The sequence below is a fragment of the Micropterus salmoides genome, unplaced genomic scaffold, assembly GCF_014851395.1.
Source record: "Micropterus salmoides isolate LMB-PRFRI ecotype aquatic unplaced genomic scaffold, ASM1485139v1 Ms_hic_scaffold_1, whole genome shotgun sequence".
Lineage (NCBI taxonomy): Eukaryota > Metazoa > Chordata > Actinopteri > Centrarchiformes > Centrarchidae > Micropterus > Micropterus salmoides.
Window position 1 is genome coordinate 24,137,240 of NW_024040040.1, and position 26,397 is coordinate 24,163,636.

The 26,397-nt window shown below is 43.1% G+C and overlaps 1 protein-coding gene across 1 annotated transcript in view; it reads left to right on the plus strand.

Annotated features, from left to right (window-relative positions):
• Window positions 1-14,922: 14,922 nt before the first annotated feature.
• The window catches only part of cubn (cubilin (intrinsic factor-cobalamin receptor)), a gene marked incomplete in the record, with an annotated part of 148,500 nt that continues 137,025 nt past the window's right edge, over window positions 14,923-26,397 (plus strand). The window contains 6 exon segments of the mRNA XM_038723011.1: window positions 14,923-15,083; window positions 15,575-15,704; window positions 22,800-22,895; window positions 23,138-23,176; window positions 23,274-23,375; window positions 23,557-23,660. Coding sequence (XP_038578939.1) covers window positions 14,962-15,083; window positions 15,575-15,704; window positions 22,800-22,895; window positions 23,138-23,176; window positions 23,274-23,375; window positions 23,557-23,660 — 593 coding nt within the window.

Sequence of the window (26,397 nt, forward strand, 5' to 3'; positions counted from 1 at the left end):
AGCTCTCAGTAGTTACGACCTCTTGAGCTTCTTTAATGATAAAATTCTAGCTATTAGAGACAAAATTCACCAAGACCTGCCCTCAACTGGCACCGAATTATCTCTAAACTCAGGAACCTTAGAAACAGCTGTAGAACCAGATATATGTTTAGACTGTTTTACTTCCCTCAATCTTTACCAACTAACTTCAATAATTTCTTCATCTAAACCATCAACCTGCCCCATCCCGACTAGGTTGCTTAAAGATGTTTTACCCTTAGTCAGCACTTCTATGCTAGATATAATCGATCTCTCTTTATCAACAGGCTATGTACCACAGTACTTTAAAGTAGCTGTAATTAAACCTCTTCTGAAAAAGCCCAAACTTGATCCGGATGTTTTAGCCAACTATAGACCTATATCTAACCTTCCCTTTCTCTCTAAGGTTCTGGAGAAAGCAGTTGCTAAACAGCTGTGTGACTTTCTACAGAGCAATAGTTTATTTGAGGATTTTCAGTCAGGATTTAGAGCTCATCATAGCACAGAGACAGCACTGGTGAAAATTACTAACGACCTCCTTATTGCATCAGACAAAGGACTTGTCTCTGTACTGGTTTTATTAGATCTTAGTGCTGCATTTGATACCAATGACCATCAGATCCTATTGCAGAGACTGTGTCCGATGGCCTGGCGTGGCTTTACATTTTTCAGAGAGAGACAGAGGTAAAATGCAAGCACAAACGTGGCATTTATTGTCTTCCATACCAACAAGAGGAGACACCGACACCAACAAGCAACAAAACAACTTGCACTGGAAGTAACTTGCTGCCTTTTATACACTCCCTCCTGCAGGTAATTAAGTGAGTAAAACTACTCAGGTGGGACCACCATCATTTAGAATAATAAATAATTTACCTAAAAACCCAAACCACAGAAAAATAGAGCCCAAAGAATGAATATTACATAAATACAAATTTCTATCAGTAAATCAATAAAGCATACTCAAAATAATCACATAAATCAGCCCCCCCCCCCCCCCCCCCCCCAAACTCCTTTGCCTCCGCCCCCTGCTGAAGAGACAACCAGGAAGAGGTGAGTACTTACATTGTTCGTCTTCTTGTTTAAACTAATTTAACAACTAACTGAAATAGAGTAAGAGCAGTCAATACTATATTGTGAACCTTGACTATCCCTGATTGAGGTTTCTTTCCACACAGGCAGGATGGCCAGACCCCCCCTGTGGAACCACTCACAAAGACAGCTATCAAATGATTCACAAATTAAATAAACAAACAAATAACAATGGTATGGCTCCTGCTTTATCAGTAATCCCCACCTTAATACTTACTTGACTATTTCAGTTAATGGAACCCCTGGTCTCCATTACAGACTGGAACATTTCATTGGCATTAAAGGAACCGCTCTAAGCTGGTTTAAGTCCTATTTATCAGATCGATTCAGTTTGTACATGTTAACGATGAGTCCTCCATGCATGCCAAGTTAGTCATGGAGTTCCACAAGGATCTGTCCTCGGACCAATCCTCTTCATTAGGGCCCAAGCACGACCGTGCAGGGTCCCTATTGAATTTGCTAAGATATTAGGGCCCGAGCACGACCGTGTGAGGTCCCTATTGAATTTGCTAAGATTATTATTAGGGCCCGAGCACGACCGTGCGAGGTCCCTATTGAATTTGCTAAGATTATATTTTAGGGCCCGAGCACGACCGTGCAAGGTCCCTATTGAATTTGCTAAGATTATATATATTTAGGGCCCGAGCAGGACCGTGCGAGGTCCCTATTGAATTTGCTAAGATTATTAGGGCCTGAGCAGGACCGTGCGCGAGGTCCCTATTGAATTTGCTAAGATTATATTTAGGGCCCGAGCAGGACCGTGCGAGGTCCCTATGAATTTGCTAAGATTATATTTAGGGCCCAGCACGACCGTGTGAGGTCCCTATTGAATTTGCTAAGATTATATTTTTAGGGCCCGAGCACGACCGTGCGAGGTCCCTATTGAATTTGCTAAGATATATATATATATATATATATATATTAGGGCCCGAGCACGACCGTGCAAGGTCCCTATTGAATTTGCTCGATTATTAGGGCCCGAGCACGACCGTGCGAGGTCCCTATTGAATTTGCTCAGATTATTAGGGCCCGAGCACGACCGTGTGAGGTCCCTATTGAATTTGCTAAGATTATATATTTAGGGCCCGAGCACGACCGTGCGAGGTCCCTATTGAATTTGCTCGGTATTAGGGCCCGAGCACGACCGTGTGGGTCCCTATTGAATTTGCTCGGATTTTAGGGCCCGAGCACGACCGTGCGAGGTCCCTATTGAATTTGCTCGGATTATTATTAGGGCCCGAGCACGACCGTGCGAGGTCCCTATTGAATTTGCTCGGATTATTAATTATTATTTTATTTTTATTTTTTTCTGCAAAGTAGGCCCAAATGACTGGCCTAAACATACTCGAAAACTCACCAAAATTTGCAAACATGTCAGAACCGGTGAAAATTTTGTATTCTACAAGTTTCGCACATGGGCGTGGCAAAATGACTCGCTAGCGCCACCTAGAAAATTGGAAAAGATTAGCCCCTCGTTCACGTCAACCTACATGTACGAAATTTTCTGGGACATGTATCGTATCAAGACGCACAAAAAGCCTCAAGAACCCATAGCCTAAAGTCAACAGGAGGAGGAGCACGACCGTGCAAGGTCCCTATTGAATTTGCTAAGATTATATATATTTAGGGCCCGAGCAGGACCGTGCGAGGTCCCTATTGAATTTGCTAAGATTATTAGGGCCCGAGCACGACCGTGCGAGGTCCTATTGAATTTGCTAAGATTATATTTTTAGGGCCCGAGCACGACCGTGCAGGTCCCTATTGAATTTGCTAAGATTATATATTTAGGGCCGAGCAGGACCGTGCGAGGTCCCTATGAATTTGCAAGATTATTAGGGCCCGCAGGACCGTGCGAGGTCCCTATTGAATTTGCTAAGATTATATAGGGCCCGAGCAGGACGTGCGAGGTCCTATTGAATTTGCTAAGATTATATTTAGGGCCCGAGCACGACCGTGTGAGGTCCCTATTGAATTTGCTAAGAGATATTTTTTAGGGCCCGAGCACGACCGTGCGAGGTCCCTATTGAATTTGCTAAGATATTATATATAATATAATATATATTAGGCCCGAGCACGACCGTGCAAGGTCCCTATTGAATTTGCTCAGATTATTAGGGCCCGAGCACGACCGTGCGAGGTCCCTATTGAATTTGCTCAGATTATTAGGGCCGAGCACGACCGTGTGAGGTCCCTATTGAATTTGCTAAGATTATATTTAGGGCCCGAGCACGACCGTGCGAGGTCCCTATTGAATTTGCTCGGATTATTAGGGCCCGAGCACGACCGTGTGAGGTCCCTATTGAATTTGCTCGGATTATTATAGGGCCCGAGCACGACCGTGCGAGGTCCCTATGAATTTGCTCGGATTATTATTATATATTATATTATTTATTTTTTTTTCTGCAAAGTAGGCCCAAATGACATGGCCTAAACATACTCGAAAACTCACCAAAATTTGCAAACTGTCAGAAACCGGTGAAAAATTTCGTATTCTACAAGTTTCGCACATGGGCGTGGCAAAATGACTCGCTAGCGCCACCTAGAAAATTGGAAAAGATTAGCCCCTCGTTCACGTTCAACCTACATGTACGAAATTTTCTGGGGACATGTATCGTATCAAGACGCACAAAAAAGCCTCAAGAACCCATAGCCTAAAGTCAACAGGAGGAGGAGCACGACCGTGCAAGGTCCCTATTGAATTTGCTAAGATTATATATATTAGGGCCCGAGCGGACCGTGCGAGGTCCCTATTGAATTTGCTAAGATTATTAGGGCCCGAGCAGGACCGTGCGAGGTCCCTATTGAATTTGCTAAGATTATATTAGGGCCCGAGCACGACCGTGTGAGGTCCCTATTGAATTTGCTAAGATTATATTTAGGGCCGAGCACGACGTGCGAGGTCCCTATTGAATTTGCTAAGATATATATATATATATAATTTAGGGCCCGAGCACGACCGCGCGGGTCCCTATTGAATTTGCTCAGATATTAGGGCCCGAGCACGACCGTGCGAGGTCCCTATTGAATTTGCTCAGATTATAGGCCCGAGCACGACCGTGTGAGGTCCCTATTGAATTTGCAGATATATTAGGGCCCGAGCACGACGTGCGAGGCCTATTGAATTTGCTCGATTATTAGGGCCCGAGCACGACCGTGTGAGGTCCCTATTGAATTTGCGGATTTTTAGGGCCCGAGCACGGACCGTGCGAGGTCCCTATTGAATTGCTCGTATTATTAGGGCCCGAGCACGGACCGTGCGAGGTCCCTATTGATTTGCTCGGATTATTATTAGGGCCCGAGCACGACGTGCGAGGTCCCTATTGAATTTGCTCGGATTATATATATATATATATATATATATTTAGGGCCCGAGCACGACCGTGCGAGGTCCCTATTGAATTGCTCGGATTTTTTTAGGGCCCGAGCACGACCGTGCGAGGTCCCTATTGAATTTGCTCGGATTATTTTTTTTTTTTTTTTTTTTTTCTGCAAAGTAGGCCCAAATGACATGGCCTAAACATCTCGAAAACTCACCAAAATTTGCAAACATGTCAGAACCGGTGAAAAATTTCGTATTCTACAAGTTTCGCACATGGGCGTTGCAAAATGACTCGCTAGCGCCACCTAGAAAATTGGAAATGATTAGCCCTCGTTCACGTTCAACCTACATGTACGAAATTTTCTGGGGACATGTATCGTATCAAGACGCACAAAAAAGCCTCAGAACCCATAGCCTAAAGTCAACAGGAAGTCGGCCATTTTGAATTTTACGGCCATTTTGGATGATTTACACACTTCGTACTTTAACGAACTCCTCCTAGGGATTTAGTCGGATCGACGTCAAATTTCTGCTGTGCCTTCTAAAGGCATTGACGATGAAAAGTTGTGCTATTTGCGCGTTTTCGTCAATGGGCGTGTCCGTGGCGTCGATGATTCGCATGAAACAGGAAGTTGTTGTAACTTCAGTGTACATGCTCACATCTGGACCAAACTGTACATCTAGGATGAGAGTCCCGCCCTGAACACATGTACATGCCGACATTCACCCACAGTCATAGCGCCACCTGCTGGCAACAGAAAGTGACCTTTAACGAAGCAGCCCCCGCCGCACGTTTCACCTACGTGCACGAATTTTCTGTGGTACGTGTATCTTGTCCAGACGCACAAAAAGTCTCTTGGAGCCATAGCCTAAACCCAACAGGAAGTCGGCCATTTTGAATTTTACGTCAAATTTTGGATGATTTACACACTTCGTACTTTAACGAACTCCTCCTAGGGATTTAGTCCGACCGACCTCAAATTTTGCTGTGCCTTCTAAAGGCATTGAAGATGAAAAGTTGTGCTATTTGCAAGTTTTCGTCAATGGGCGTGTCCGTGGCGTGGCGTCAAAGATCAGCTCTTCGCCATGACACGGAAGTTGTCGTAACTTCAGTGTACATGCTCACATCTGGACCAAACTGTACATGTAGGATGAGAGTCCCGCCCTGAACACATGTACATGCGACATTCACCCACAGTCATAGCCACCTGCTGGCAACAGGAAGTGACTTTTAACGAAGCAGCCCCGCCGCACGTTTCACCTACGTGCACGAATTTTCTGTGGTACGTGTATCTTGTCCAGACGCACAAAAAAGCCTCTTGGAGCATGCCTAAAATCAACAGGAAGTCGGCCATTTGAATTTTACGTCAAATTTTGGATGATTTACACACTTCGTACTTTAACGAACTCCTCCTAGGGATTTAGTCCGACCGACCTCAAATTTGCTGTGCCTTCTAAAGGCATTGAAGATGAAAAGTTGTGCTATTTGCAAGTTTTCGTCAATGGGCGTGTCCGTGGCGTGGCGTCAAAGATCACTCTTCGCCATGACACGGAAGTTGTCGTAACTTCAGTGTACATGCTCACATCTGGACCAAACTGTACATGTAGGATGAGGTCCCGCCCTGAACACATGTACATGCTGACATTCACAGACAGTCATAGCGCCACCTGCTGGCAACAGGAAGTGACTTTTAACGAAGCAGCCCCCGCCGCACGTTTACCTACGTGCACGAATTTTCTGTGGTACGTGTATCTTGTCCAGACGCACAAAAAAGCCTCTTGGAGCGATGCCCTAAAATCAACAGGAAGTCGGCCATTTTGAATTTTACGTCAAATTTTGGATGATTACACACTTCGTACTTTAACGAACTCCTCCTAGGGATTTAGTCCGACCGACTTCAAATTTGTGCTGTGCCTTCTAAAGGCATTGAAGATGAAAAGTTTGCTATTTGCGAGTTTTCGTCAATGGGTGTGTCCGTGGCGTGGCGTCAGAGATCAAGTCTTCGCCATGACACAGGAAGTTGTTGTAACTTCAGTGTACATGCTCACATCTGAACCAAACTTTACGTGCTTGATAACTCTCCCACCCCGCTATGGAGGACCGATCCTGACACAGTCAGAAATAAATACAGAAAAAATAAATGCTCAATAAATAATAAGCATCCAATTAAATACACAAAAAAATAAAGTAAATAAATAAATGTAGGTAGTAATTAATTATACAAGGAGACATAAATGTAATATTTTAATTAGTGCCTTACTTATTCACCTTTGTTATAATTACCTTATTTGTTTATTCAACTTTATTTATTACTAATTTTTTAATGTATTTATTTATGTGGTGTTTTAATATTTTTGTCTGTTTTATTCTTCCTTTGTATTTATTTACCTTATTTATTTTCACCCATGGTATTTATTTCTGCCTGTTTTTTAAATTTTGTATGCATTTCTGCCTCATTATGCAAATGAGGGGCTGTGTCTCAAGGGGTCATCTTCTCTGCTATTGGTGGACCAGTCAGACAGGAGAGCTCCTACTCTGCCTGCAGACATCAACGATCTTGCCCCTCACACAGTCAGATGGCTTCCTTCAGTGCGCTGAGGTGTTAACAACTCTGAAGACAATACTACCAGCAATGTCTTCCTTCTCTTTTCACGTAGACGCTCGACAGACAGTGCTTTCAGTTGCTGCATGCATGGACACAGAACTGCACAAAAAGCCTCAAGAACCCATAGCCTAAAGTCAACAGGAGGAGGAGCACGACGTGCAAGGTCCCTATTGAATTTGCTAAGATTATATATTTAGGGCCCGAGCAGGACCGTGCGAGGTCCCTATGAATTTGCTAAGATTATTAGGGCCAGAGCAGGACCGTGCGAGGTCCCTATTGAATTTGCTAAGATTATATTTAGGGCCCGAGCACGAGGTGTGAGGTCCCTATTGAATTGCTAAGATTATATTTTTTAGGGCCCGAGCACGACCGTGCGAGGTCCCTATTGAATTTGCTAAGATTATAATATATATATTATATATTTAGGGCCCGAGCACGACCGTGCGCGGTCCCTATTGAATTTGCTCAGATTATTGGGCCCGAGCACGACCGTGCGGAGGTCCCTATTGAATTTGCTCAGATTATTAGGGCCCGAGCACGACCGTGTGAGGTCCCTATTGAATTTGCTAAGATTATATTAGGGCGAGCACGACGTGCGAGGTCCTATTGAATTTGCTCGGATTATTAGGGCCCGAGCACGACCGTGTGAGGTCCCTATTGAATTTGCTCGGATTTTTAGGGCCCGAGCACGACCGTGCGAGGTCCCTATTGAATTTGCTCGGATTATTATAGGGCCCGAGCACGACCGTGCGAGGTCCCTATTGAATTTGCTCGGATTATTATTAGGGCCCGAGCACGACCGTGCGAGGTCCCTATTGAATTTGCTCGGATTATATATATATTATATATTATTTAGGGCCGAGCACGACCGTGCGAGGTCCCTATTGAATTGCTCGGATTATTTTTTAGGGCCCGAGCACGACCGTGCGAGGTCCCTATTGAATTTGCTCGGATTATATTTTTTTTTTTTTTTTTTTTTTTCTGCAAAGTAGGCCCAAATGACATGGCCTAAACATACTCGAAAACTCACCAAAATTTGCAAACATGTCAGAACCGGTGAAAAATTTCGTATTCTACAAGTTTCGCACATGGGCGTGCAAAATGACTCGCTAGCGCCACCTAGAAAATTGGAAATGATTAGCCCCTCGTTCACGTTCAACCTACATGTACGAAATTTTCTGGGGACATGTATCGTATCAAGACGCACAAAAAAGCCTCAAGAACCCATAGCCTAAAGTCAACAGGAAGTCGGCCATTTTGAATTTTATGGCCATTTTTGGATGATTTACACACTTCGTACTTTAACGAACTCCTCCTAGGGATTTAGTCGGATCGACGTCAAATTTCTGCTGTGCCTTCTAAAGGCATTGACGATGAAAAGTTGTGCTATTTGCGCGTTTTCGTCAATGGGCGTGTCCGTGGCGTCGATGATTCGCTGAAACAGGAAGTTGTTGTAACTTCAGTGTACATGCTCACATCTGGACCAAACTGTACATCTAGGATGAGAGTCCCGCCCTGAACACATGTACATGCCGACATTCACCCACAGTCATAGCGCCACCTGCTGGCAACAGAAAGTGACCTTTAACGAAGCAGCCCCCGCCGCACGTTTCACCTACGTGCACGAATTTTCTGTGGTACGTGTATCTTGTCCAGACGCACAAAAAAGTCTCTTGGAGCCATAGCCTAAACCCAACAGGAAGTCGGCCATTTTGAATTTTACGTCAAATTTTGGATGATTTACACACTTCGTACTTTAACGAACTCCTCCTAGGGATTTAGTCCGACCGACCTCAAATTTTGCTGTGCCTTCTAAAGGCATTGAAGATGAAAAGTTGTGCTATTTGCAAGTTTTCGTCAATGGGCGTGTCCGTGGCGTGGCGTCAAAGATCAGCTCTTCGCCATGACACGGAAGTTGTCGTAACTTCAGTGTACATGCTCACATCTGGACCAAACTGTACATGTAGGATGAGAGTCCCGCCCTGAACACATGTACATGCTGACATTCACCCACAGTCATAGCGCCACCTGCTGGCAACAGGAAGTGACTTTTAACGAAGCAGCCCCCGCCGCACGTTTCACCTACGTGCACGAATTTTCTGTGGTACGTGTATCTTGTCCAGACGCACAAAAAAGCCTCTTGGAGCGATGCCTAAACAACAGGAAGTCGGCCATTTTGAATTTTACGTCAAATTTTGGATGATTTACACACTTCGTACTTTAACGAACTCCTCCTAGGGATTTAGTCCGACCGACCTCAAATTTTGCTGTGCCTTCTAAAGGCATTGAAGATGAAAAGTTGTGCTATTTGCAAGTTTTCGTCAATGGGCGTGTCCGTGGCGTGGCGTCAAAGATCAGCTCTTCGCCATGACACGGAAGTTGTCGTAACTTCAGTGTACATGCTCACATCTGGACCAAACTGTACATGTAGGATGAGAGTCCCGCCCTGAACACATGTACATGCTGACATTCACAGACAGTCATAGCGCCACCTGCTGGCAACAGGAAGTGACTTTTAACGAAGCAGCCCCCGCCGCACGTTTTACCTACGTGCACGAATTTTCTGTGGTACGTGTATCTTGTCCAGACGCACAAAAAAGCCTCTTGGAGCGATGCCCTAAAATCAACAGGAAGTCGGCCATTTTGAATTTTACGTCAAATTTTGGATGATTTACACACTTCGTACTTTAACGAACTCCTCCTAGGGATTTAGTCCGACCGACTTCAAATTTGTGCTGTGCCTTCTAAAGGCATTGAAGATGAAAAGTTGTGCTATTTGCGAGTTTTCGTCAATGGGTGTGTCCGTGGCGTGGCGTCAGAGATCAAGTCTTCGCCATGACACAGGAAGTTGTTGTAACTTCAGTGTACATGCTCACATCTGAACCAAACTTTACGTGCTTGATAACTCTCCCACCCCGCTATGGAGGACCGATCCTGACACAGTCAGAAATAAATACAGAAATAAATAAATGCTCAATAAATAAATAAGCATCCAATTAAATACACAAAAAAATAAAGTAAATAAATAAATGTAGGTAGTAATTAAATTATACAAGGAGACATAAATGTATATATTTTAATTAGTGCCTTTACTTATTCACCTTTGTTATAATTACCTTATTTGTTTATTCAACTTTATTTATTACAATTTTTTTAATGTATTTATTTATGTGTGTGTTTTAATATTTTTGTCTGTTTTATTCTTCCTTTGTATTTATTTACCTTATTTATTTTCACCCATGGTATTTATTTCTGCCTGTCTTTTTTAAATTTTTGTATGCATTTCTGCCTCATTATGCAAATGAGGAGGGGCTGTGTCTCAAGGGGTCATCTTCTCTGCTATTGGTGGACCAGTCAGACAGGAGAGCTCCTACTCTGCCTGCAGACATCAACGATCTTGCCCCTCACACAGTCAGATGGCTTCCTTCAGTGCGCTGAGGTGTTTAACAACTCTGAAGACAATACTACCAGCAATGTCTTCCTTCTCTTTCACGTAGACGCTCCGACAGACGGTGCTTTCAGTTTGCTGCATGCATGGACACAGAACTGCGGTACAGCACACAGTAACGATGAAATGTGTGCTGTTCTCACATTCTTCCTCTGTATGTACACATAAACAACAAGGCAGGGAAATATAAAAGGAATTTATTTTATTGTTTGGGTACATTATTGTTCAGTGTACATGCTCACATCTGAAACAAACTTTACGTGCTTGATAACTCTCCCACCCCCAGACATCTACACGCCAACACCGATTTATATTCATAGCGGCAAGTGCTATGTAGCTCCACATAGGGGACACAGGAAGTGACATATAACACCTTCATGCGGCGTCATAACCGCGTAGCAAATTCACAGCCGCACCGGCAGAGCTCCAGAATATGCAACTCGGCCGGCTCACACGCGGACGCGCTTATAAGTGCGAGGGCCCGCCCAACGCTGCTTGCAGCTTTAATATATATTATTTTTTTTTCTGCAAAGTAGGCCCAAATGACATGGCCTAAACATACTCGAAAACTCACCAAAATTTGCAAACATGTCAGAACCGGTGAAAAATTTCGTATTCTACAAGTTTCGCACATGGGCGTGGCAAAATGACTCGCTAGCGCCACCTAGAAAATTGGAAAAGATTAGCCCCTCGTTCACGTTCAACCTACATGTACGAAATTTTCTGGGGACATGTATCGTATCAAGACGCACAAAAAAGCCTCAAGAACCCATAGCCTAAAGTAAACAGGAAGTCGGCCATTTTGAATTTTATGGCCATTTTTGGATGATTTACACACTTCGTACTTTAACGAACTCCTCCTAGGGATTTAGTCGGATCGACGTCAAATTTGCTGTGCCTTCTAAAGGCATTGACGATGAAAAGTTGTGCTATTTGCGAGTTTTCGTCAATGGGCGTGTCCGTGGCGTCGATGATTCGCCATGAAACAGGAAGTTGTTGTAACTTCAGTGTACATGCTCACATCTGGACCAAACTGTACATGTAGGATGAGAGTCCCGCCCTGAACACATGTACATGCCGACATTCACCCACAGTCATAGCGCCACCTGCTGGCAACAGAAAGTGACCTTTAACGAAGCAGCCCCCGCCGCACGTTTCACCTACGTGCACGAATTTTCTGTGGTACGTGTATCTTGTCCAGACGCACAAAAAAGCCTCTTGGAGCGATGCCCTAAACCAACAGGAAGTCGGCCATTTTGAATTTTACGTCAAATTTTGGATGATTTACACACTTCGTACTTTAACGAACTCCTCCTAGGGATTTAGTCCGACCGACCTCAAATTTCTGCTGTGCCTTCTAAAGGCATTGAAGATGAAAAGTTGTGCTATTTGCGAGTTTTCGTCAATGGGCGTGTCCGTGGCGTGGCGTCAAAGATCAAGTCTTCGCCATGACACAGGAAGTTGTTGTAACTTCAGTGTACATGCTCACATCTGGACCAAACTGTACATGTAGGATGAGAGTCCCACCCTGAACACATGTACATGCCGACATTCACCCACAGTCATAGCGCCACCTGCTGGCAACAGGAAGTAACTTTTAACGAAGCAGCCCCCGCCGCACGTTTCACCTACGTGCACGAATTTTCTGTGGTACGTGTATCTTGTCCAGACGCACAAAAAAGTCTCTCGGAGCGATGCCCTAAAACCAACAGGAAGTCGGCCATTTTGAATTTTACGTCAAATTTTGGATGATTTACACACTTCGTACTTTAACGAACTCCTCCTAGGGATTTAGTCCGACCGACTTCAAATTTGTGCTGTGCCTTCTAAAGGCATTGAAGATGAAAAGTTGTGCTATTTGCGAGTTTTCGTCAATGGGTGTGTCCGTGGCGTGGCGTCAGAGATCAAGTCTTCGCCATGACACAGGAAGTTGTTGTAACTTACGTGTACATGCTCACATCTGAACCAAACTTTACGTGCTTGACAAGGGGTCATCTTCTCTGCTATTGGTGGACCAGTCAGACAGGAGAGCTCCTACTCTGCCTGCAGACATCAACGATCTTGCCCCTCACACAGTCAGATGGCTTCCTTCAGTGCACTGAGGTGTTTAACAACTCTGAAGACAATACTACCAGCAATGTCTTCCTTCTCTTTTCACGTAGACGCTCCAACAGACAGTGCTTTCAGTTTGCTGCATGCATGGACACAGAACTGCGGTATAGGGAGAAGCACACGGTCAGCTAGCAGCAGCTAAATCTGGAGTGCACTCGTATTCAATTCTGTATGGTAAATTCAGTTTTAACGGAGCAGAGCGAGCTGACAGGCAGAGTTAGAGACTTTTTCTGTCCGTTTCTCTCTTTACAAAGACGCATGTTGCAGTCAGAGTCTTCTCTGAGATGCGAGCACGACATACAACACAATTTATCAAATTACACAACGGATATACAGTATGAAAATAAGATTGATTGGATTATACTCACAGGAAGTATAAAACCTGTTACATGCGTCTATTAAAAGTAAAGTAACACAAAAATGTCAGGGAATTACTTTACTTAGATTTCAGGACTGCAGTTGTACATTTGAAATACCTTCCTACCTTTCTGATAGGAAGCCTTCTTGAGGTGGTATAAAACATTTCTTCTTATATTCTGATTTGAGTTGTGGACAACTATGACCACATGAATTAAAAAAACATTTCACTGCCCAAGTCAGCTATAACACAAGTCTTGTTCATCAGACTACATGCTGTACAGTATTTGTGGACAGATTTTGTCCCAGGATTTATTATGCATTTCTTCTTCTTCGTTGCATGATTTAGAATAATAAGGTGAGAAATGGGTCTATTCTGAGTTCATCCTGCACTGCAGCAGCTAATAAAGTCCATTTAATCCCAAAAACGCTTTTCTTTTAGGCAGGCTGGAGCAGAAAACAACTCACCTTTCTCAAGTTGTACAGTAATGTCACATGTGTATGAAGGTGGATCAAACAAGCTAATCTTAAATGTCAAAGTAGAGAGGAGCCTAGTAGGCCTATTTATTTTCATTCATTACACAATATGAATGAGCTATGCAGACAGTTGTAAAGAAAGAACATCTTTTTCTTCTGTTCTCTACTTGTTATAGTTACACAGTATTAGGGGTGTGGGCTGTATTAAAAGTATCCACTGTTCTCCCATGCTCTAACACACAGTAACGATGAAATGTGTGCTGTTCTCACATTCTTCCTCTGTATGTACACATAAACAACAAGGCAGGGAAATATAAAAGGAATTTATTTTATTGTTCAGTGTACATGCTCACATCTGAAACAAACTTTACGTGCTTGATAACTCTCCCACCCCGCAGACATCTACACACCAATACCGATTTATATTCATAGCGGCAAGTGCTATGTAGCTCCACATAGGGGACACAGGAAGTGACATATAACACCTTCATGTGGCATCCGAACCGCGTAGGAAATTCACAGCCGCACCGGCAGAGCTCCAGAATATGCAACTCGGCCGGCTCACACGCGGACGCGCTACAAGTGCGAGGGCCCGCCCAACGCTGCTTGCAGCTTTAATTAACATTACGATTGTTATCATTAACACTAATATAAATATCTGTACCATTTTTCATTTAGTCTATAGCAACATCACCTTTACTGTCTGTACCTCTGTGACCTCTGTGTGTGTATATTGTTTAGGCTGCCTCCCTCCCCTCTCTCTCCTTCCATCCCTCTCTTTTTCTCTCTGTTCCTCTCCTGCCCTCTCTCTCCTTCACCCCAACCGGTCGAGGCAGATGGCCGCCCACCCTGCTCGAGGTTTCGAGGATAGTGAGGGTTTCTAAAGGTTTAAATTCCTATGTTTCTGTAGGGCCACCCTCACAGATATTGTTCCTGCTCTATCATTTTGGACTATTCTGTTCAATTAACTGGGTTTTAATATATTTGACTATTAGATGTAATTGGATTACAATTCAGATGGTTGCCACAGTACCTCCACCAGTAAAACCGTTCCCTCAGTTTAGTCTGAATCATCTCGACAATATTATTTTTGTTCTTGGTGAGGGACTTTTTTAATCGGAGACGTAAAAGGAAAAACAAACAAAAAACTTTGATGATTCATTCAAAGGAACTGTTTCAGAAAGTTACACCTATAGGTAGTATTGAAAAGGTTCCTGATGTGACTACAATACATATTATTTATAATATGATGACACTATAGGCAACATTTTATTTAGATCTCTCATGATGACAATTGGAGCTTCTATTTATTTGCACAGAGGGAACCAACTTCAGGAAGAAGGTGACTTATCTATTGCAGTAATGTAAGGGACATTCTCACTCAATAATAAAGTTAACCAGCTTTGGTAAAATGCGATCTGTTTTATGGTTGTACTGTCGGGTCAAAGTCTTGCCAGTGAGCATCAGAGTGTGGCTGCATGTCAAACCTCAGTAAAATATTTTGGAGCATCCAGGCAACACATCTCTTTTCTATGGCTGGGACACTGCGACTCCCATGGCTGTTCATCATACTATTTTTCCTTCTGGTGAGACTACATGGAGAGCTGAGGGACACGGCACCAAGACGAAACAAGAGGAATGTCAGCAGTGACCAGTGAGTAGGGGTTTGTAGCGCACAGGAACATCTTACATCATGACACCAGTATTACTCATGTTACCCATTGCTTTGTTATATATAAGCTTATAAAAGCTGCTAATAAATGAGTAATACTGATATTTGAGCCAGGTCCCTCACTAGATTTGCCATGTTTTTTCCAACATATGGTTCTCAAATTATGCAGAGTAGAGGTCTGTCAAAAGCCACAGTTAATTCTTTATTAATATCCATCATTTTTATTATTACAGTTTAAAATTTGACTACATTTTAAACTGTGTAATGTAAGCTTTGGTTTATTTTTCTCTTTATACATAGTATTAATATGTTGGAACTCTGCCTTTGAATATATTATAAAAAGACATGTTATTGGATTGTTGGAATTGGAACTGGCCTTATTTCAGGACTACCACTGATTATAAACCTTAATAATTTCTCTGACTATATCAGCCCAAAGTCTGTTGATGGAATTTTGGTGTTGGACCCTGTAGGCCTCGTATGCTGTCAGATAATGGTCACCTTGTCTTCACAACTGGTGACAATAAAGAGATCCGCTTCCAGACGTCAGCATCAGGCCGGATTAAAGTGGACAATGAAGACCTCACCCAACTTTTGAGTCAGGTAAGTGTTTGATTAAACACAGTTCAGATCTTCATACATTCAAGTTTAAGTAAAGCAGTGTATGAGGAGCAGAAATCCACTGCAGATACAATCTTTTTATTACATGGCTCACTTCAGCATCCAGGATATACTGTAGGAGTCTGGTATTTCCAAACATTCTCCCATCATCCCACTTTCACATCAGTTTGTTGTCCCACCGTTATAGCTGCTAACTCGAGTTCTAAAATGCTCTGGCTCGTCATCTTGGCTTGTTTACTTATTTTGGCACTGCTTTTCTAATCTATGAGTTTTGGCTAGATTTGTTGAAACAAGGGGTCTGGTTGTACTCCCAGCACCATCACAACAGCAAGCTTACCCAAACAAGTCAGAACATATTCACTACTGTACATGGAACTGTGTCATTAGAGCTTCTTAGCTTTTACATAAACGGAAAGCCTCCTGCTCCTCACATGAGACTATGAATCATTAACAAGTTAGGAAGCAGACGCAGCAGTTTGAAGAGGACCAAAGATCAGTGGCCAGGTGCACCATAGTCAGTGGACCAATGGTTAAAACAGTACAGCATTTAAGCAGACAGTCTCACACATATGACTTCAATCACATTTGTCAACCCTGTGTATACATGTTTTTTATCTGAATAATTGCAAAATGAACGCTGACTCTGTGCTCAAGCCTAAAATGAACAGGAGACGAATGAACTGTGGCACCTTTGAAGTGGTTAGTTACTGTTTAAACATTTTAAACATAAATTAAAGCTGCAAGCAGCGTTGGGCGGGCCCTCGCACTTGTAGCGCGTTCGGGTGTGAGCTGGCCGAGTTGCACATTCTGGAGCTCTGCCGGTGCTGCTGTGAATTTGCTGTGAATTTCACCGCATGAAGGTGTTATATGTCACTTCCTGTGTCCCCTATGTGGAGCTACATAGCACTTGCCGCTATGAATATAAATCGGTATTGGTGTATAGATGTCTGCGGGGTGGGAGAGTTATCAAGCACGTAAAGTTTGTTTCAGATGTGAGCATGTACACTGAACAATAATGTACCCAAACAATAAAATAAATTCCTTTTATATTTCCCTGCCTTGTTGTTTATGTGTACATACAGAGGAAGAATGTGAGAACAGCACATATTTCATCGTTACTGTGTGTTAGAGCATGGGAGAGCAGAGGATACTTTTAATACAGCCCACACCCCTAATACTGTGTAACTATAACAAGTAGAGAACAGAAGAAAAAGATGTTCTTTCTTTACAACTGTCTGCATAGCTTATTCATATTGTGTAATGAATGAAAATAAATAGGCCTACTAGGCTCCTCTCTACTTTGACATTTAAGATTAGCTTGTTTGATCCACCTTCATACACATGTGACATTACTGTACAACTTGAGAAAGGTGAGTTGTTTTCTGCTCCAGCCTGCCTAAAAGAAAAGCGTTTTTGGGATTAAATGGACTTTATTAGCTGCTGCAGTGCAGGATGAACTCAGAATAGACCCGTTTCTCACCTTATTATTCTAAATCATGCAACGAAGAAGAAGAAATGCATAAGAAATCCTGGGACAAAATCTGTCCACAAATACTGTACAGCATGTAGTCTGATGAACAAGACTTGTGTTATAGCTGACTTGGGCAGTGAAATGTTTAATTTTTTTAATTCATGTGGTCATAGTTGTCCACAACTCAAATCAGAATATAAGAAGAAATGTTTTATACCACCTCAAGAAGGCTTCCTATCAGAAAGGTAGGAAGGTATTTCAAATGTACAACTGCAGTACTTAAATCTAAGTAAAGTAATTTCCCTGACATTTTTGTGTTACTTTACTTTTAATAGACCTATGTAAGAGGTTTTTTACTTCCTGTGAGTATAATCCAATCAATCTTATTTTCATACAGTATATCCGTTGTGTAATTTGATAAATTGTGTTGTATGTCGTGCTCGCATCTCAGAGAAGACTCTGACTGCAACATGCGTCTTTGTAAAGAGAGAAACGGACAGAAAAAGTCTCTAACTCTGCCTGTCAGCTCACTCTGCTCCGTTAAAACTGAATTTACCATACAGAATTGAATACGAGTGCACTCCAGATTTAGCTGCAGCCAGCTGACCGTGTGCTTCTCCCTATACTGCAGTTCTGTGTCCATGCATGCAGCAAACTGAAAGCACTGTCTGTCGGAGCGTCTACGTGAAAAGAGAAGGAAGACATGGCTGGTAGTATTGTCTTCAGAGTTGTTAAACACCTCAGTGCACTGAAGGAAGCCATCTGACTGTGTGAGGGGCAAGATCGTTGATGTCTGCAGGCAGAGTAGGAGCTCTCCTGTCTGACTGGTCCACCAATAGCAGAGAAGATGACCCCTTGAGACACAGCCCCTCCTCATTTGCATAATGAGGCAGAAATGCATACAGAAATTTAAAAAAGACAGGCAGAAATAAATACCATGGGTGAAAATAAATAAGGTAGAAAAATACAAAGGAAGAATAAAACAGACAAAAATATTAAAACACACATAAATAAATACATTAAAAAATTAGTAATAAATAAAGTTGAATAAACAAATAAGGTAATTATAACAAAGGTGAATAAGTAAAGGCACTAATTAAAATATAAACATTTATGTCTCCTTGTATAATTTAATTACTACCTACATTTATTTATTTACTTTATTTTTGTGTGTATTTAATTGGATGCTTATTTATTTATTGAGCATTTATTTATTTCTGTATTTATTTCTGGCTGTGTCAGGATCGGTCCTCCATAACAGGGTGGGAGAGTTATCAAGCACGTAAAGTTTGGTTAAGATGTGAGCATGTACACTGAAGTTACAACAACTTCCTGTGTCATGGCGAAGACTTGATCTCTGACGCCACGCCACGGACACACCCATTGACGAAAACTCGCAAATAGCACAACTTTTCATCTTCAATGCCTTTAGAAGGCACAGCAGAAATTTGAGGTCGGTCGGACTAAATCCCTAGGAGGAGTTCGTTAAAGTACGAAGTGTGTAAATCATCCAAAATTTGACGTAAAATTCAAAATGGCCGACTTCCTGTTGATTTTAGGGCATCGCTCCAAGAGGCTTTTTTGTGCGTCTGGACAAGATACACGTACCACAGAAAATTCGTGCACGTAGGTGAAACGTGCGCCGGGGGCTGCTTCGTTAAAAGTCACTTCCTGTTGCCAGCAGGTGGCGCTATGACTGTGGGTGAATGTCAGCAGGTACATGTGTTCAGGGCGGGACTCTCATCCTACATGTACAGTTTGGTGCAGATGTGAGCATGTACACTGAAGTTACGACAACTTCCGTGTCATGGCGAAGAGTTGATCTTTGACGCCACGCCACGGACACGCCCATTGACGAAAACTTGCAAATAGCACAACTTTTCATCTTCAATGCCTTTAGAAGGACAGCACAAATTTGAGGTCGGTCGGACTAAATCCCTAGGAGGAATTCGTTAAAGTACGAAGTGTGTAAATCATCCAAAATTTGACATAAAATTCAAAATGGCCGACTTCCTGTTGGGTTTAGGCTATGGCTCCAAGAGGCTTTTTTGTGCGTCTGGACAAGATACACATACCACAGAAAATTCGTGCACGTAGGTGAAACGTGCGGCGGGGGCTGCTTCGTTAAAAGTCACTTCCTGTTGCCAGCAGGTGGCGCTATGACTGTGGGTGAATATCAGCATGTACATGTGTTCAGGGCGGGACTCTCATCCTACATGTACAGTTTGGTCCAGATGTGAGCATGTACACTGAAGATACGACAACTTCCGTGTCATGGCGAAGACTTGATCTTTGATGCCACGCCACGGATACGGCCATTGACGAAAACTCACAGATAGCACAACTTTCCATCGTCAATGCCTTTAGAAGGCACAGCATAAATTTGACGTCGATCCGACTAAATCCCTAGGAGGAGTTCGTTAAAGTACGAAGTGTGTAAATCATCCAAAAATGACCTTAAAATTCAAAATGGCCGACTTCCTGTTGAGTTTAGGGTATGGGTTCTTGAGGCTTTTTTGTGCGTCTTGATATGATACATACAGAAAATTTCGTGCATGTAGGTTGAACGTGGTCGAGGGGATAATTTTTTCCAATTTTCTAGGTGGCGCTAGGGAGTCATTTTGCAACGCCCATGCTACCACTTCTGACATGTGTTCAAAGTTTGGTGAGTTTTCGGGTATGTTTAGGCCCCCAAAATGGAGCTTACTTTGCAAAAAAAAAAATAAAATTCTTTACAGTTTCAATAGGGACTTTGCACGGTTCGTGCTCGGGCCCTAAATATGGAATATGATTTATCAAGTCTCAGTTCATAGCCGGGTGAACACCGACCGGTGCAGTAAACATAGCCTAGCTAGCTGGCTACGATTTCACTACAGTAATATCAAAGATCCTTGCTCCTTCTCAACTCTCTTGTAATATTCTATTCAGAAAATACAACCAATAGTACGGTAATGTTAAATCTTACTTGTGAAAAGTAATCCCCTGAGCCCTGTTTGCAATGGTCCGCCGATTTAAGCATGAACATGCTGCACAGTGCTCTCGCATCTTGCTTTCTTCAGCTGCACAACTGGGAGTACGACCAGTTCAAGATGGCGGCCGCATTTCTTGCGCCCAGCAGCCAATAGGGTGTCTACCTCTATATATGTCTATGCTCAGTTGCACCTGCACCAAAGTGTTCACTGTTAAGTTAGGCAACCTGGTCTGTGCTTGTGAAATATTCACGTCTGAGTCTTATAACGTAATGGATGATTATTTCTCTGTGTTTCTCTGCAAAATGCTTAAATGGGTCAGCAAATATTTTGGGCGGCCCTTAATGTACCTCAACCCAAGTAAAGCTGATGTGTGGGAAACACTGATATTAAGGAGGTGGTATTATGCTTTTTGGCTTTTCCCCTCTCCTTTATTGAGTTATATATCTTTTTTGTGCATGTAACAGGTTTGCAAAGTGAAAAAGCCCAAAGTCCATCCCAAAGGTAGTTCCCATCTCCCACAGAAAGCACCGCTCTGAACTGCTTGAAAACAGCTCGTTTGTAGTCCAGCCCTTCACTTCCTTTACTTGTGACGTCACAATGAAAACGCGTCATAAAGCTTGCCAAGCGGCTAGCGGGGGTCAGGCACGCCCTCAAACCAAGCTAGTCTGAGCGAGGCCCTTTGGCTCAACTCGCCTTTGTTTGGTTTTCCATTGTAGAAATGTTGCACCTGTACCTGCTTCCAGGTACTTGTTTTTGTATCACCTCACCTCCGTGGAGGTTCCAAGCGAGCTGAGGGATACTAAAATGTAACATGACAGACTGCTGATTGGTCAGAGAGAATCGTCACTATTCACTGCATCATGATTGCGTGCACCAGACAGAGGCCAGCAACAGAAAGTTTTATATTTTACAGTCCACAAGTGGTTGCGGGGGATGCCTGTGCCAACCCGCGGGAGGCCAGCCGCCCGCTCACAGAGCCCTCTGCTCCCGCCGTCACACAGACCGCTGCAGCAACGGCAGAGGAAAACACAGCTGGAAGGTTTTCATACTGCTTATCTGTCTTTACATTCTGAGGAATGTTCAAACGTTTTAACTTAAAAAAGAGAAAGCTGTGTGGATCGCTGGTGTGTGTGTTGCATTGAACATTACGTCGTAGCAGTTGTGTGTGGCGTCACTGTGACAACAAGCTACGTACTATCTGTGGGTACTATCTGCAATGGAAAATGGAGCAGGGTCGAGTAGAGTCTATCTATGGTAGCATTTGTCGGCAAGGCAGCATAGATCGTCAGAACACCAGCAATAGTTTAGTCCTGATCGTAAGATGTGGAACAATGATGTTGTGTGGTTGTGGTCTTGAGAGTAACTTATACCATCTGCTAGGTTACGGTCGCAAGCGGCTTTGATATGGATCACACTACCTTATTTCTTACGACCCGCCCTTCTCTGCTTCTGATTGGCTAGTAGTCCTTACCTGGGAACTGCGCATGTGCAACAAAGATTTTGTACAAGTAAGATGCATCACTCTGTAGCTCAAGAGCAGAGCGTACAACACATAGGGTGGAAAGAGGAGCTGCAGCAATGTGCAGTATGAGAAAAATATGGTGTTTTTTGAAAATTAAACCATGTAAACCTGTTCTGGTACAACCCCTAATTAAGATTTTGAAACTGAAAATGAGCATAATACCACCTCTTTAATATCCATCTGACAGTTTTGAAAAAGAAACACAGGGAATACCCAGATCTAGCTTTAAAACATGGTGGGCTGACATAACTTACAGGGAACAGTTGCTGTTGCTGCTGCTGCTGCTGCTGCTGCTGCCGCTGATACTACTGGAGGTGATCTGTGACTAGAGATATTATAACAAACATAGGAGATATATTAGCTGATGAAACAAATATGTGACCATGACAAGATGTAAAGATTGCTGACAGTATTTGGGACTGGCTCACTATGACTGACCTGCTGTAGTGCAGCCAAGGCTGGCTGTTATGAGAAAATAAGTGGGAGATGCAAACAGAGACTGCAGCACACCAAGAGCTGCAGGTAGAGGAAATAAGATACCAGGTTCAAAAAAGTGTGGGAAATAATCTGGGAAGGAAACAGTACCGTGAGAAAGGACTAGGTTAGCCAAGGCAGGGGTAAGAGTGAGACAAATCTATAGACAGGTGTGTGTGTGTGTGTGTGTATAGGCAATATTGTGATAATGATTTTATATATTGCATTGTGAATCTGAGATATATTTGGATTTTGATTGACTATATGTCTAATCATAAATCTAAAATGATGTGTGTGTGTGTGTGTTCATTCTGTTGGCCCCTAATAACCATGACAGAGCAGCATTTACCTTTCACATTAACATTTCATACCTTTGTCTGAAATCTAGTGGGGAGCCTTCAAGAGACTACAGCGAGTCCAGCTGCCCTTGATTTAGCACTGTCACATATTCTTTAATAATAAAGCTTTGTGTCCAGATTCAACATGAAAAATACAAAATATTGAAACCTGAGAGAAATCTTACACTGATGATGCTCTAAATCAGACAACACTGACTGTTCTCATTTCTGTAATGCACTGCAGGAACTATTTTGTCTTCAGCATTTGAATACTGAGGTGTCTGGACTTTCTGATTTCAGATCAAAATCAACAAAGAAGACATTGATGACATTAAGTCTCATGGAGGTGGAGTCCCCCCTGATATAGCCAACAAACTAAACCAGCTGGACACCAGGGTAGGCTATTAAAGCTACTTCCTGTTGGATGAAAATCTTATATATAATGATTTTAATTAAAAAAAATAACAATACACAATAGCACATACATGTTGCTTAATCAAGCCTTATTATTTCCTTTGCTTATGTATTTTTCCTCATTCTCCTGTACACACATAGCTCCTTTGCATTTTCACTGTGTATGTGTGTGTGTCAGTTACTTTGATGTGTTTTTGATCAAATTTTCTTTCTATGCTTTCCAGGTGTTAACACTTGAGAATAAAGTGACTGCACTTGAATCGGTGAGACATTTAAGAACGTTTGTTGTAGTGGCTCAAACTTGACTGCATCAGAGTCATCTTTCTCTCCCATCCTTCCCTCTCCTCTTTCATACTACAGACGGTCCAGCAGGTGTCCTGCAGGAATAATCCCTGTCAGAATGGAGGAACATGTCTGAACTTGCTCAACTCATATCACTGTGTGTGTCCCAACAGCTGGGCTGTGAGTTCTATAATGTTTTACATTACAGAGTGCTTATTCCTGTTCTCCTCCTGTGTTGCTCTGTTGTCACTAAAATACTAAAATGCGTTGCTGTGTTCTGTTCCTGCTCAGTGATGACCCAGTGTAGGATAATTAAAGTCTCGTCTGTAGTGAATATCCTCCTTGTCTGTGTGCTTGGCAGGGTCCTAACTGTGCAGCAGATGTGAATGAATGTCAGGTGTACTCGGGAACATTTCAGGCTTGTCAGAATGGAGGGACCTGTGTCAACACCCTTGGATCATTCACGTATGTTTTCCCATAATATTCTCCTGTTATAACGTTATTGTTTGCTTGTTTGGATTTGGGGTGATACGGTCAAGTTTGGATTTCACATACCCTTTATATCGGAGAGAAAGAGAGAAAGTTTTTTGCAGCAATGCTTTATTTCGTGTTGAATTAAGAGCTTTTACTGTGAAATGTTCTGAAAGACATTCAGTAGTCTGTGGTGTGCTTGACACACATTTTAAAAAAATGAACGAGAAGCACAGGAATTTCCTCTGCCTGGAGATGCTGGGGAAATGAACATAAGCGTCCATAGGTTGATCGATGTGGATCAGTCGCCGGGATGCACGCACTCCAGCACATGCTTTATTGTGAGCATGTGAAAGAGTCTCTTCATAGTTCATTTGTTGAAGAGGGAAAAAAATGTATTCGCTCAAGGCGGACTGAACATGCAACAACTGACTACCACATCTGAGTCTATAAGCACCGTCCCTGTGAGCGTGCTCTGCCTTTCAAGCCGTATCTGATAGGGATGCACGGTAATTATCGATCCGATGAAGTATTGGCAGATATTGGGCATATTTTCATTATCGGGATCACATTGGGAAATTAATTTTGGCAGAGAATTAAGCTGATAACAATCAAACAATGCTAACATGCTGCTGTTGTATGTTGCTGCGCAAGGATAGAGCCACTCAGACGCAGTGCATGCAGCTAGAGCCAAACAAATGTGTCGTCAAGGTTTGGATGCTTTTCACTGTTTCAGAGGAAGACTGTGTATGACATCAGTTCTTCCTTCTGTCCTCTTTCCCTCTCTCTCTGCTGTGATTCACTGCAGGTAACAGTGTGCCAAATTTGAAGCTACATGGCAAACTAAGCTGAACAATTGTCTAACTGTAGAGACAGCTTTCAGTTGAACTCATTTTTACATTTAGCTAATTGGCAAGCTAACGTTACCGCTGTGTGCTTTTATAACATAGAGTATAGAGACTGTGGACAGTGCAGATTAAATAACACTTTCTACTAGGGCTGGGTGCGTTAACGCGTTATTATCGCGTTAATGCATTAATTAATTAACACCGACAATTATTTTATCGCACGTTAACGCAGTTTTTTAAAATAATTATTATTTTGAAAGTCCCTTGCTCACTGGCTCTGAATACACATACAGTCAATCCATGGGTCACAGGAGGGGTTGGATGTTGATCAGCCTGCAAATCACCTACCAAAACAAGCAGCGGAGGGAGGCTTCGGCAGGATGCAGTGAGTGAGAGAAACAAGACAGCGCTCCGCAAGCAAACGGCAGGCGCTCTATGGATAGTAACCATGGCAACAGCTTCTGCTGTAGCCTATTTAACTTAAATTAAAATTATAGGCTACATAACTTTACCTGATAGGTCTTCATCTAGTTTTGCGAGGATGCTCTGCCTGATAACTATTTAGTAAACAGTAATAGATTCTGGAAACTCACAAACAGCAAGGATCAGTCTCTCTTCCAATGATTTGAGCTATAAATCGTATAAATAGTTCAAGGCAATTCAACTTAGGCAGAGGGCGGGTGTGTCCATGAGGCAAGCACAACCGCAACAGTTTCACGGGAACGCACCCGCTTGTCACCTTGTGCTCGACCACGTCACCTACAGGGAAACCTGCTACTGAACACAGACTGTTTCTGCTACTCCCTGATAAAAGAAAAATGTTTCTGCTGATACCTGTTCAGAAAAACCTCAAGAAAACTGCACTCTGATGGTAATTTGTTTTAACAAGGTAAAAGGTAATGTCCTGGCAGTGGCAAATAACTTTGGTTTAATATTTGATTTGATTACATTAATGTTTAAGTTGAGATTTACAAGAAATATTTTATTGCTACTGTGTAAAGGGAATACTGCTGGTAAAAAGCACCTTATTTGTTTAAAGTGTTTGCAAACCACTTATCCGGGATCGGGTCGCGGGGGGAGCAGCTCCATCAGGGAACCCCAAACTTCTCTTTCCCGAGCCACATTAACCAGCTCTGACTGGGGGATGGCCTGGCCTGGGAACCCGAGGCATACCCAGGCCAGTGTGGAGAAATAATCTCTCCACCTAGTCCTGGGTCTTCCCCGAGGCCTCCTCCCAGCTGGACGTGCCTGGAACACCTCCCTAGGGAGGCGTCCAGGAGGCATCCTTACCAGATGCCCAAACCACCTCAACTGGCTCCTTTCGTTCTTTCGGTCATGACCCAGCCTTCATGACCATAGGTGAGGGTAGGAGCGAAAATAGACCGGTAGATTGAGAGCTTTGCCTTACGGCTCAGCTGTCTTTTCACCACAACGGTGCGGTAAAGCGAGTGCATTACCGCCACCGCTGCTCCGATTCTCCGGCCAATCTCCTGCTCCAGTCTCCCCTCACTCGTGAACAGTACTTGAACTCCTTCACTTGGGGTAAGGACTCATTCCCTACCTGGAGTTGGCACTCCACCGGTTTCCTGCTGAGAACCATGGCCACAGATTTTGAGGTGCTAATCCTCATCTCAACAGCTTCGCACTCGGCTGCGAACCGATCCAGTGAGAGCTGAAGGTCACGGACCGATGATGCCATCAGGACCACATCATCCGCAAAAAGCAGTGACAAGATCCCAAGCCCCCCGAACCGCAGCCCCTCCTCGCCACGACTACGCCTCGATATCCTGTCCATGAATATCACAAACAGGATAGGTGACAAAGTGCAGCCCTGGCGAAGGCCAACCCTCACCTGGAAAGAGTCCATCTTACTGCCGAGTACT